Source organism: Pteronotus mesoamericanus, unplaced genomic scaffold, assembly GCF_021234165.1.
Source record: "Pteronotus mesoamericanus isolate MK-2021 breed Mesoamerican mustached bat unplaced genomic scaffold, CSHL_Meso_final contig_657, whole genome shotgun sequence".
NCBI classification, from domain to species: domain Eukaryota; kingdom Metazoa; phylum Chordata; class Mammalia; order Chiroptera; family Mormoopidae; genus Pteronotus; species Pteronotus mesoamericanus.
The window spans coordinates 4,015,141-4,028,137 of record NW_026555229.1 but is presented as its reverse complement, the minus strand read 5'-3'; the positions used below and the strand labels follow the sequence as shown (position 1 = coordinate 4,028,137).

The following is a 12,997-nucleotide window of genomic DNA, read 5'->3' as shown; positions in this document are numbered from 1 at the left end:
TTGATTGACTGCTTTAGATATATCATCCGAACAAAATATTGACCGTAAATGGCACATTAGACCAAATGGACGTAAGCATTTACAGAGCCTTTCATCCCAGAACATCAGATTATACATTCCTATGCAGTGCATAAGAAACATTTTCAAGGATTGACCACATATTGGGTTACAAAACTAGCCTCAAATTCAAGAAGAATGAAGTCATATCAAGCATATTCTCTGACCACAATATTTTGAAATTATAAATCAACTGCAAAGAGGAAGAAACCCACAAATACATGGAGATTAAACAACATACTACTAAAAAATCGACTGTGTTAAGAAATAAAAGGTGAGATCAAAAGATACATAGAGACAAATGAAAATAACAATACAACATATCAAAACTTCTGGGAATCAGTAAAAGCAATGATAAGAAGAAAGTTTATATCATTACAGTCCTATCTCAAGAAACGAGAGACAGTGCCCTCGGGGGTTCGAGGATCTGCCTCTTGCTTCAACAGGGTTTGGGCAGAACAGACCCAGGGATGCCATTTCTTGTAGCCTCTGACTACCCTCCAGCCCTTTTTTCAGTCACCACCTTCAGAATCACCTCAGCCATCCTTAGCCTCTGAGACCAGCCAACACCATTTTTTTGATCGTGACTCCTCATTGCTGAACAATCTTGAGCTCCCAAATTTGTCAGAATTATTCTACTGAGGCGGAGGCTTCCGTCAACCGTCTGGCCAACCTGCATCTGTGGGCCTCTTACACCTACTTTTCTCTGGGCTCCTATTTTGACCATGATGATGTGTCTGCAGGGTGTCAGCCACTTCATGCAGAGTTGGCAGAGAATCGCAGGGGTGCTTGCTGAGCATCTCCTGAATCTGCAAAACCAATGAGGTGGCTGCATTCTCTTCCAGGGTGTGCTGAAGCCTTCCCAAGATGAGTGGGGTAGAAGTCAAGATGCCACGGAAGCCACCTTGGCCTTGGAGAAGAACCTGAACTAGGCCCTTTTGGATCTGCATGTTTTGGGTTCTACCTGCACAGACCCTCATCTCTGTTGACTTCCTCAGAGAACCACCTCCTGAGGAGGTGAAGCTCATCAAGACATCGGTGACCACCTGACTAACACCCACAGGCTGGCTAACCCCCAGGCTAGGCTGAGCGAATATCTCTTCGAAAGGCTCATCCTCAAGCTCATTTAGGAGCCTTTGGAGCCCAGAGGCTTTTGAGGGGCCCCTCTGCATTTCCCTGGTATCTGGCTTTTGCTAGAGCCTCCCTGAAACTACTAGGCATACTTTTAACCACACTGGAGCCCTCTCCCCTTCAATGAACTAAATGGAAACAATAAAACTTTGCAGCATAAAGGAAGGAAAGAGGGAAGGAGGGAAAAGAAATGAGAAATCCCAAGTAAATAACCTAATGATACATCTTAAAGAACTAGAAAAAAAGAACAAAAGCAACCCAAAGTAAGCAGAAAAAAGGAAATAATAAAAATTAGAGCAGAATTGAAATGAGATAGAAGACTTTTAAGACTACACGAAATGAATACAACAAAGAGCTAGCTCTTTTAAAATATTAAATTACTGACATACCTCTGGCTAAACTCACTAAGGGAAAGAGACTAAAGACTTAAATGAACGAAATTAGAATGAAAGTTACCACAAACATCACAGATATACATAGGATCATACCAGTATACTATGAAAGACTATATGTCACCAAATTCAATAACAGAGAAGAAATGGTAAGTTCCTAGAAATATATAACCTTTCTAGACTGAATCATGAAGAATTGGAAAATCTAAATGGACTGATAAACAGCGAGGAAATGGAAACAACCATCAAAAACCCATCCAAAAAAAAAAAAAAAAAAGGCTAGGACCAGATGGCTTCACCGGTGAATTATACCAAACATTTAAAGAATGTTTGATACCTATCCTTTTCAAACTCTTCTAAAAAATTGAAGAAGAGCCAATATTTCCTAACACATTTAATAAGGCCAGCATAACCCTATACCAAAACTTGTCAAGGATCTCACACACACACACACACACACACACACACACCCACCCCCACACACACATCTATATACATACATGCACAAACGACAGACTAATATCTCTGATGAATACATATGCAAAAATACTAAACAAAATACTAGCAAATCAAATACAACAATACATTAAAAAAAATAATATACCACAATCAAGTGGAGTTCATTCCAGGAGCACAAGGATGGTTCAACATATGCAAATCAATCAATTTAATACATCACATTAAAAATCTAAAAATCATATGAACAGATGCAGAAAAAGCATTTGATAAGATACAGCATCAATTTATGATTAAAACATTACGTAAAATGGGTATAGAAGGAAGGTACCTCAACATAATAAAGGCCATGTGTGACAAACCTTCAGCCAATATACTCAATGGTGAAAAATTGAAAGCTTTTCCTCTAAAATCAGGAACAAGTATCCTTATTCACCACGCTTAGTCAGCCTAGTTCTGGAAGTCTAGCCAGAGCAATTAGGCAAGAGAAAGAAAGAAAAGTCATCCAAACTGGGAAGGAAGAAATAAAAGTGTCACTTTTTGCAGATGACATGATTCTGCATATAGAAAACTCTAAAGACTTCACCAAAAAAACTTTTAGAAACAATAAACAAATACAGTAAAGTTGCAGCATACAAAATATACAAAAATCCACTGTTTTCCTATATACTAACAATGACACTTCAGAAAAAGAATAGGAAAAAACCAATTCATTTTTCAATTGCAACCAAATGAATAAAATACATAGTAGTGAGCTTAACAAAGGATGTGAAGGACGTATAAACTGAAAACTATAAAGCATCATTGAAAGAGATTGAAAAAGACAGTGAAATGGAAAGATACTCTTTGTTCATGGATTGGAAGAATTAACATAGTTAAAATGACCATATTACCATTACCCAAAGCAATATACAGAGTTAATGCAATCCTCATCAAAATTCCATTGTCACTTTTTAAAGAAATAGAACAAGAAATCATCAGATTTGTATGGGGCCACAAAGACCTGAATAGCCAAAGCAATTGTGAGAAAAAAGAGCAAAGCCAAACATCACACTGCCTGGTTTCAAATTAGACTACAGAGCTATGATAGTCAAAACAGCATAGCATTGGCAGAAGAACAGATACACAGGCCGGTGGAACAGAACTGAGACCCTAGAAGTAAAACCACAACTACATGGGCAAATATTTTTTTTGACAAAGGAGCCACCAAAAACACACAATGGAGAAAAGAAAGACTTTTCAATAAATGGTACTGTGAAAATTGGAAAGTCACATGCAAAACAATGAAACTAGATCATAGTCTCCATATATAAAAATTAATTAAAAATTAATCAAAGACCTAAATATAAGATCTGAAAACAATAATATTACATAGTAGAAAACATAGGTACTAAACTTATGGACCTTGGCCATAGAAGTATTTTATGAATTTGACCCCAAAGGCAAGGGAAGTAAAGGAAAAACAAATGAATAGGACTATATCAAACTAAGAGGCTTCTGCAAAGCAAAAGAAACTGACAGCAAAACAAAAAGGCAGATAGATAAGGCTGTTCTCAAAACAGGCAACTACGGTTTCTAAAGTTACAATGATAAATATCAAATATATATGCAAAACTTGTAGATATATAATTATAGATATAGAATCTTAAAATTTTAAGAAGTTATTTATTAAAACCAGTTCCACAAAACAACCTGTCAGAACGACAAAAAGAAAAAAGAATCCAGCTCTGGCTGGTGTGGTTCAGTGGATTGGGCACTAGCCTGTGAACCAGAAAAAGGTTGCTGGTTTGATTCCCAGTCAGGGCACATGCCTGGGTTGCGGGCCAGGTCGCCAGTTGTTGGGTGTGTGAGAGGCAACTGAGTGATATGTCTCTCGCACACTAATGTTTTTCTCCCTCTCTTTCTCCCTCCCTTCCCCCCTCGCTAGAAGTAAGTAAAGAAAGTCTTTTTTTAAAAAAGAAAGAAAAAGGATCCAAGAAAATGAGCATAATGTAAGCAGCCTCTGGGACATTTTCACATGTACCAACATTCACATCATAGGGGTGCCAGCAGAAGAGAAAGAGCAAGAATTTGGAAATCTGTTCGAAAAAATAATGAAAGAAAACTTCCCTAATTTGGTGAAGGAAATAGACATGCAAGTCCAGGAACCACAGAGAGTACCAAACAAGCCAGATACAAAAAGGCCCACTCCAAGACAGTTCATAATTAAAATGCCAAATGTTACAGATAAAGAGAGTCTTAAAAGCAGCAAGAGAAAAGCAGTTAGTTACCTACAGGGGAGTTCCCAGAAGACTGTCAGCTGATTTCTCAAAAGAAACTTTGTAGGCTAGAAGGGACTGGCGAGAAATATTCAAAATCATGAAAAGCAGGGACCTACAGCCAAGATTGCTCTACCCAGCAAAGCTTTCATTTAGAATCAAAGGGCACATAAAGAGCTTCCCAGACAAAAAAAAACAAAATGAAAGGAGTGCATCATCACCAAACCCTTATTATATGAAATGTTAAAGGGACTTATTTAAGAAAAAGATTAAAACTGTGAACAATAAAATGACAAAAAATACAAATCTATCAACAATTGAATCTAAAAAACAAACTAAACAAACAAGAACAGAGACAGAATCATGGATATGAAGAGTGTTTTGATGGTTGCTAGATGGGAGGGGTATTTGGGGGAATGCGTGAAGAGGTGAGGGGGATCAAGAAGCACAAGTTGGTAGTTAGAGAATAGCCATGAGGATGTAGAATACATTATAGGAAATGGAGTAGCCAAAGAATTCACTTGCATGACTCATGGACATGAACAATGGTGTAATGATTGCCTGAGGGTGTGGGGAGTTCTGGGTGGAGGGGGAAGGGGAGGAAATTGGGACAACTATAATAGCATAATCAATAAAATATAATTTTTAAAAAAACTAGTTTCAGATTTTTAGGAATTTTTTGTTTGGATGCTGATATGTTCATGCAGAAGAGAGGTTATACCTACTGACTGAGGTTCTCTTATAGATCACACCTACAGTGACAGCACGGAGATGGTGAAGACCATTGTGCATACTGTGCAGAGTCAGGACCGGGTTCTGAAGGAGCTGTTTGGTCATCTGAGGTAAAAAAAAAAAAAAAAAAAAAAAAAAAAAGTCATTTTATTTCCTATTGAAAAGCCAGGGTATTTTTATGATCTTCCTTTCAAAATGTAATACCCCCTTTTGGCAAATACACTAGATCTAGGAAGAGTTGTGCCAGAACCTTGAGTAGCTTGACCACAGCTGTGTGCATTTAAGTGTCCTGTTTTTGTGCATTGCTTTGGAGATCAATCATTAAATCTCACTCTGATTATCGTTCATTTCCCCAGCTGGATTTGAGAGTATGGTGTACAGTCTTGTGGGTTGTGTAAGTGTCTGACACTGATTTCATCTCTCCAGCAAGTTGTTGGGCTGTAAGCAGAAGATTATTGACCTGCTACCCAAGGTGGAGATAGCCCTCAGTAACATCAAAGAAGCTGACAGTACTGTCATGTTTATGCAGGGAAAAAGGCAGAAAGAAATATGGCATCTCCTTAAAATTGCCTGTGTAAGTAACTTTTAATGAATTTTTTATTTTTTTTTTTCATCACCCAAGGACTTGCTTATTGATTTTAAAAAGAGGGAATGGGAGGAAAAGAAACATTGATAGGTTGCCTCTTGTACGCCACCTGACCAGGCCCAAACTTGCAACCTAGACATGTGCCCTCACCGGGAATCAAACCCATGACCTTTCAGATTATGGGACAACACTCCAACCAAATGAGCCACACTGGCCAGGGCTTGAATTATTTAATGTGACATTGATTTGTCATTCCCTGCAAAAGGGATTTTTGATGCATGATCTGGGTCCTCTTGAAGACAGGTATATTTTGTGTTGGATTGATGCTTGCATTCTTTGCTTGGTGTCTGACTAGCAGTTCAGATGCAGGACTTCATGATCACCCTTCCTTATCTTTCCTTTCCAGTCTCCAGTTGTTATCCTCCTCCCAGCTCTTGACCACTGTGGTATCCCACCCTGATTTGGGGATAGATGTGCCTGTGTGACTAGTTAATAAAACCCTTTGTTCAAATGGGTGTTTTCCCTCCAACTAAAATGGAATTAGATGGGTAGATACATTTGTATTTAGTTAATGAAGAAAGGGCCTGGGGATATGATAGTTAGTAGTGATATGTAATACCCACTACTGGGGAGTTTTGTGCAAAAATATTCTTGTTGTGCATATAAGTTGTGATAAAAATATGTCTTAGGTATGTGGTAGGAAATTGTATGAATCAGTGGAGATACTTGCCTGTAATCTTACTTATATTTTCCTTCAGACACAGAGTTCAGCTCGGTCCCCTCTAGGATCCAGTCTAGAAGGTGCAGTAACTACCCCTCAGGCATCTGCATGGCTGCCCCCGACATCAGTAGAACGTGAACATCCTCTGTCATGCGTGGTAACTCCTCAAGATGGGTGGGTTCACTTTGTAACAATAGATAGTTGTGTTTTCATGACAGTGATAGGAATGAGGCAGTAGAACATAGTGGTTAAGGCATAGCCTTCAGTGCCCTGTCTCTTTGTAATAACCATGTACAATTAACTTGACTCTTTTAACGCTCACATTCCCTCACCTGTAAAATGGGAACTGCTGTGAAAATTCAGTTAGACAACATATGTAAAGTACTGAGAAGTAAATATTCAGCAAATGTTACTTATTATTAGCTCAATCCAAGTTCTAAGTTCTTCTTCTGTTATTGGCTTATCAGTTCTTTTACCCAAACTTTATTCTTTCCTTAACCATTTATCTCTGAGAAATTACGCTTTTTGTGTTTATCATTTTAGTGTCTTGACCACCATTCTAATGAATTGTTGCGTTTAATCTGTTTTATAACTTAGTATTTCTAATAATCAGACTGTAATGCCTTAAATCAGTTTTGCAAATAAGAACTGAAGTTTGAAGCCCTATATATTTTTTTTATTAATTCCTACTCTTCTGCTAAAAGCTGAATGACTATCCATTTCTGTTATTTTTCTCAGCATAAGATGTGCCGTATCGAGAGCCAGTGGCTCTTTGCTAGCTTGTGTCTTGTCGCTTTTCTCACAACTCATGGAGACCTCTACAGAACCTGCATTTCCTGGAAGCTCTGCCCATAATTAGTTTTGCAGAAGTGCAACCATGTTACATCACTGCTCAGGAGGTCATGCAGTTTGCACATTCTGTACTCTACTTTTATGAGAGAAAAGCACATGGCAGGAAGGCAAGCTGATAACAGGTATTTTATTTTTTTAAAAGGAAGCAAGTTTCAGGTTATATCTTGGGGTCATTGTAGATTTGGCCCAGGGTAATACATCCACAGCTACAGCACAGGCTATAATTAATCATATAGACTTTAGGAAATAATTCCATTAATCAGCATTAAATCAAATAAAATTTAATATATTACTAACCTTTTTGCTTTCATTTAAAGGCATTCAGGTTTGTTAGGGGATGCCAATGCTTGCAGATGTCACCTCTGTACAGTTAATTTCAGATCTGAGGTTGTGGTTGTTTGCAAAAGTGTTGAAATGTTTTCCTGTAGGAATACATTATAAAGGAAAACTGATTTCAATTATTATGTACCTGTGATACTTAACCAGCAAGTTGGGAATGGTTGGACTCAGTTTTCTGTCTGTTGACAAAGAGCTAAATTAGAATTAATTCTAAGCTAAAGTGGCTATAAACCATGGCCTAGAATCAGTTCTAGTAAGGTAGTGACTCTGTGGGGTAGTAAAAGGTGAGGATAAAGGCCACACTGAAGAGGAAAGCATGGAAGGCGGGAACCAGATTCAGGATTTCCTTCAAATATAAATTTCCAGGAATCTTCTTGGTTCTGGGCAGCTCCCCTGTCAGTTTTCTTCTGCTGTCTTCAGGAATCAGCTTGCTTGTTTCATTTTTTTCATTGCTGTAATCTGTAGTTTCCAACAAGAGTTTTTCACTTTTCCCTGATCTTTGCAGAACAAATTGTACTTTTGCATCTTTTCCCTTGTATTTGTGTTTGTGAACTGTAACCATGCCGATGGTCTTACTACTTGTAAGGAAAGGGAAATATTCCAGAAACAAAAAGAGATCTTTTGTCTGTCTGTGCCACAAGGATTTCCCTTTCTCCCACCTATCAAGTTAGCGTTTTCAGCGGGGGCGGGGGACGGGGGAGTTATATGTATAAGTACCACTTTTATTTCAGAGAAAAATAAGGTTGGAGTTTATATTATAGACTTACTATTATTAAAGCTGGGCAGAGGCGACAGACAGACTCACAAGCAGAACTGTGCCTCTGGGTGGGAAGGATGAGGAAACTGAAGACTACAGGAATCATCTGCATTGGGGTGCAGGGTTGCAGGAAGGGCAGTGATCATCTGACCCTGAAGAGCAAAAAGTAGAGAAAATTCATAGGCCCCTTTGCTGAATATGGAAAGGATTTGTTTTTTTCCCATCTCACAGGCAGACTTTGGCACAAATGATAGAAGAAAATTTGAACTGTCTTGGCCATTTAAGCACTATTATTCATGAAGTAAATGAGGAACAGAGCAGTAGGATGATGGTAAGTTTTATATGGATATGGATGTGCGTTTCAGGTATACAGGTGCAAAGGGTTTAACTTTACGTGCTAGCCTTACCTGGCATTCGGGATGCATATGGGGAATAGAAGAACTCAGAGGAAAGAGAAAGAGCTTTAGAGAAATATCCTCGATCTCAAATCCCCATCTTTTCTTACTCATGGATATACTAGGATTATGTCGTCAGTAATCTTCAACAGTAGCATTTATGGTCAAATTAAATGATGAGTGAGCTTTCTTTGTAATGTGACCACTGAAATCAAATGGTTTGTACCTTTTTGCTTCAACAATTTTCTCCAGGAAGATGGGGCAGGATTTATATTATAATTCCAATTCAGAAACTGCTGTATACAAAGTGAATACTGTTAATAATAGTTTTATTTAGTGGAAGTATTTATATTAAGATTTAGTTACTACAAATTACTGATTTGTTAAAACTTGGAGAAACAACTAAGTATTTATTGGGTTAACTTTTTTACATTTAGTCTCAATGTCAACTCTTTGTACCTCCTTTTTCATTAGTTATTTGCTTCAAATATTTATGGAAAGTCTTTGAAATATTTTTTAATTAGCATAAAATAAGGTAAACTAAACTCTACTTGCAACTTATGCTCTTAATTGTTCAACTTTTGACTTTAAAATGTCCAAACATACAGAAAACTTGCAAAAATTAACACTTATAAACCTACCACTTACAGTTAACATCTAATTGTAATCTTTTCATGCCTGGTTTTAGAATCTTGATTGGAGTTGGTTAACAGAATGACTTGCCAGTTATTCACTGTCCCCAGACCTGTGGACGTTGTTGCCGTACATTTTTGAAATCCTTCTCCCATGAAACCATTCTTCAGACACCGTTCATTGGAAGAAATGGCTGTGATCAAAAATTACTCATGGTTTTACAAAGGCAGTATTCTGGTTTTGGATAATTTTAACCCCTGAACAGATAGAATTTTATGTCTGTGAAATTGTTTAAATACTGCAGCTACCTAGGAATATCACTGCAATTTATTTAACTTTAAAGTTGGTAAAATATTACTTATTCAACTGACTAAAAGTACCTTTTAACATTCAACTTTTTGGCATAAGTTAATAACATACAGGCCAAAAGTAATACATGCAGAGAGGAAAACCTCTACTGACATGTGTTCCAAGTAAATGTTGTCTGCCCGTGTTTCTGTGACAGACTGCTCACAAGGAAAATTGTACTTCTTGAAGAATAAACCCTACCTCCTTGTGTTGCACTCAACAGTGCTCTTTCTGGCATCGTAAGGAGTTGGTTCAATCCCATTTTCAATTTTATTGCACATTTGAAAGTATTCCTTTCCTACAGAAGGGACTGCGCATCTTTGCTTTTAATACCAGTGGGCTGTCGTGTGCTATGTGTATATCTTAAGTGTCCTATGTGTATATGTATTTAAGATGTACATTTAGTAATATCAGAGAGAAGATGTCTGTTAATTTATAATGTATTTGAAAGCGTATATATGTCTTTTCATTTGTAAAAATGGGTCATTTGTTTCAGGAATCATTCATGTCTCATCATACAAATACATAGAGGTCTGCACTCCCTCTCCTGTAATTCCAAAATCCAAAAAGCTCTGAAGACAAAGTTTTTCAGAAACTTGGTGACAAAACTCATCTGCCTGCAAATTTAATCTGAACTGACAATTGAGTCTACTTATCCCATTTAGTGTGAATATCCATTTATTTTGCTGCAGAAATATTAACATGTTTGATTATTTGGGGACAGGGAAGGCTACTGCCACAGACCCTGCTAGGTGTTTATGTAATACGGTGGTATATGCACTGAATTACCTTTCTAAAATCTGAAAATTTCATAATTCTGAAACATCTGGCTCCAACGATTTCATGTAAAGGATGTGGAGCTATCAAATGTTAATTTAGAAGATACTTGTTTTTAAAAAAATGTGAAATGCTTTTGTATTATAGACAGTTTTTCATTTTGTGTATTAAATGATCTTTGAACTACTTTTTGCCTCTCTAATCATTAAAATCAGACGAATATCTTTGACCCTTAAACTACACAGGGGTTAGGGGTGTCAACCCCCCCACACAGTCGAAAATCTGTGTATCACTTTAGCTTCTATAGTTGGCCCTTCACATCTGTGAGTTCAACCAGTGGAAGTTGGGAATGCAAAAACACTGTTGTTTGTGGTTGGTTGAATTTGCCGACACAAAACCAGCAAATAAAAAGCGTTGACAGTTTATTTTAAAAAACTGTGGACCTACACAGTTCAGACTTGTGTTGTTCAAGAGCCAACTGCAGTTGAATGTAGTCTGGGAAAAAGTGGAGGTTCCATGAAGTGGAGTTGGAGCACAGAATAACACGATGGTCTCTCACCGTACTTTCCTTAGGAATTATACAGGACTTCCAGTAAAGACAGTATTGGGTAGCTTCTTTAATAGTCTTTTCACCTGAGATGCCCTGTCATCACTGTCCATATCTAAAAGCCATGCTCATATCTTGCCCTAATAAACGAATGTCTTAGTCACACCATCTCCTTTTTGCTTGTAGTGTCATTTTCCCGATCATCGAAGTTTGAAACCCTGGGCTTGTCTTCTAACATTTTAATCATCTGATACTACTGTTTCTCTAAATACAGAAATTTTACTGTCAGCTGTTATAAAGGACAGTGTCTCTCTTGCTTCTCTACTTCTAGATTTTAAACAAACATTTATTGAGTCCCTGTTGTTTGAAAGATACTGAACTAGATGGCAGAATCAGAAATAGTTAACACAGGCAGTACAGTAAGAACAAATACTTATTTGGGAGTCAAAGCCATCCAAGCATTGAAATTATTGTTCAAGGATTTTTAAAATTATCATGTATTTTCTAAATATTGTAATAACTGATAAAAAGATTAGCCGTAGGGTTTGGCCATTTTATGTTTTGTGGCTGGGGTGATGGACATCAGAGTAGTCTGATCGACATGATGACAGGTGGTGTAAGTCAGAACAGGTTATTATAACTAAAACCACCTCAGACTTGCTTTTGATGCAGTAGTTGATCACTCTGATTTTGTTGGGTGACAGCTTTTCAGAGTTGAATGGCATTTGTGAATTGTATAGATTTCATTGTCAATATCAAGCACTACTGTGAAAAACTAAGAATCCAGGAAATGGGCTAGAACAAGTTATTTTTCATTCTTTTTGCTTTTTGGAAGTTAAAATAAGCTCTGCAAGTACCGTTTATCTGAAGTAGACAAGGTCCCAGGCATTCCTAAGTAACAAAAGGCAAAGGAATGATACAGGTAAATGCACTTACTGAAGGTAGAGGATAGAGAGGTCTGGGAGGGTTTGCTTTAATGAAGACGAAGTCTATTGACCACTTCCCATTTCCAGAGTTAACTACCATTGTAACTTTAGGCCCGCAGTTTCTAACCACTTTGCTTCCCTGCCTCCATTCTGTCTCCACTCTAAACCAGTTTGCAAAATCACTGCCCCTAAAACACTGCTTTCCCATACTTCCCTGCTTAAGAGGTCAGAGCCCTCCAACCCTAGTTTACTTGTCCAGTTATGGTCCCACTGTTAGCCTTTGAAGGCTTACAGTAACCATTACTGCCCAACCTACTCTAATATGCTGCCCTCATTTCCCTTGTATTATTAGTCCCTCTCACTCCAACCTCTACTCTTTAACTTCGTCCTTTTTGTTTTTGGTAATAGATGCACATGATGCCTATTTTAAAAAAAAAAAACAGAAGAATATGCAGTAAAAAGAAAGTCTATTCTCCAGTCACCCAGTACTCTCCCTGCGGAAAAGGTGCATTTGAGCCTTTCAAAACCTGAGCCTACCCTACCATCTCACTCCTTTCCATCATACTAGCTTCAAGGAAACTAAAAATGCTCACTGTTCTTTTTCTTTTTCCTAGAGGACCCGTACCTATTGCTTGGATGGCCCTCACTAGATAAGCATTCCAGCACATTAACAGGTACTCAGAATTTGAGTACTTCCACTTTACTTGGAACAAATCCGGCTGCTCCTGAAGCACATCCTTGTCACCTAGGCTTCGGTATAAAACACACAAGAACAAATAAACGGAAAGCTACCACACTGAGAGAGACAGTGTGGGTCTTTGAGCAACAACAAACTGACCAGTCCCTTTTCCCAGAGGCCCTCTCCTTCCTCTGCATGCCTGCTTACTCCATATTAACGACTTCTCTTCCGGAACAGGAAACCAGCGCACAGATAAGAGCCCTAGTACTTCAGCGGGAAATTGCGCTGTAGGCGGTTGGGAGAATTTTGTCCCGCCCGTTGCCCGTCTCTTTAGTCACGGTGCGAGCTCTGCGTCGGCCTGCGTGCCCGCGCAGCCGCAGAGCCAGGCGAGTGGGCGGGGCCGGCGGTTGT

General features: G+C 38.2%; 1 protein-coding gene across 3 annotated transcripts in view; it reads left to right on the top strand.

Annotated features, from left to right (window-relative positions):
- CHUK (component of inhibitor of nuclear factor kappa B kinase complex) overlaps window positions 1-10,621 on the top strand; it is a 49,433-nt gene extending 38,812 nt beyond the window's left edge. The window contains exons 17-21 of one of the 3 annotated variants that reach the window (XR_008529781.1): window positions 5,040-5,136; window positions 5,453-5,600; window positions 6,371-6,507; window positions 7,072-7,307; window positions 8,513-8,612. Coding sequence is in view for 2 of the 3 variants with exons in the window: in XM_054581355.1 (XP_054437330.1) it covers window positions 5,040-5,136; window positions 5,453-5,600; window positions 6,371-6,507; window positions 8,513-8,612; window positions 9,365-9,394 (512 nt within the window). In the remaining variant the exon portion in view is untranslated. Of the gene's footprint in view, window positions 1-5,039; window positions 5,137-5,452; window positions 5,601-6,370; window positions 6,508-7,071; window positions 7,308-8,512; window positions 8,613-9,364 lie in introns of those variants that run through there. The other 2 variants (XM_054581356.1, XM_054581355.1) reach the window with 2 other exon arrangements.
- The last annotated feature ends 2,376 nt before the right edge of the window (window positions 10,622-12,997 follow it).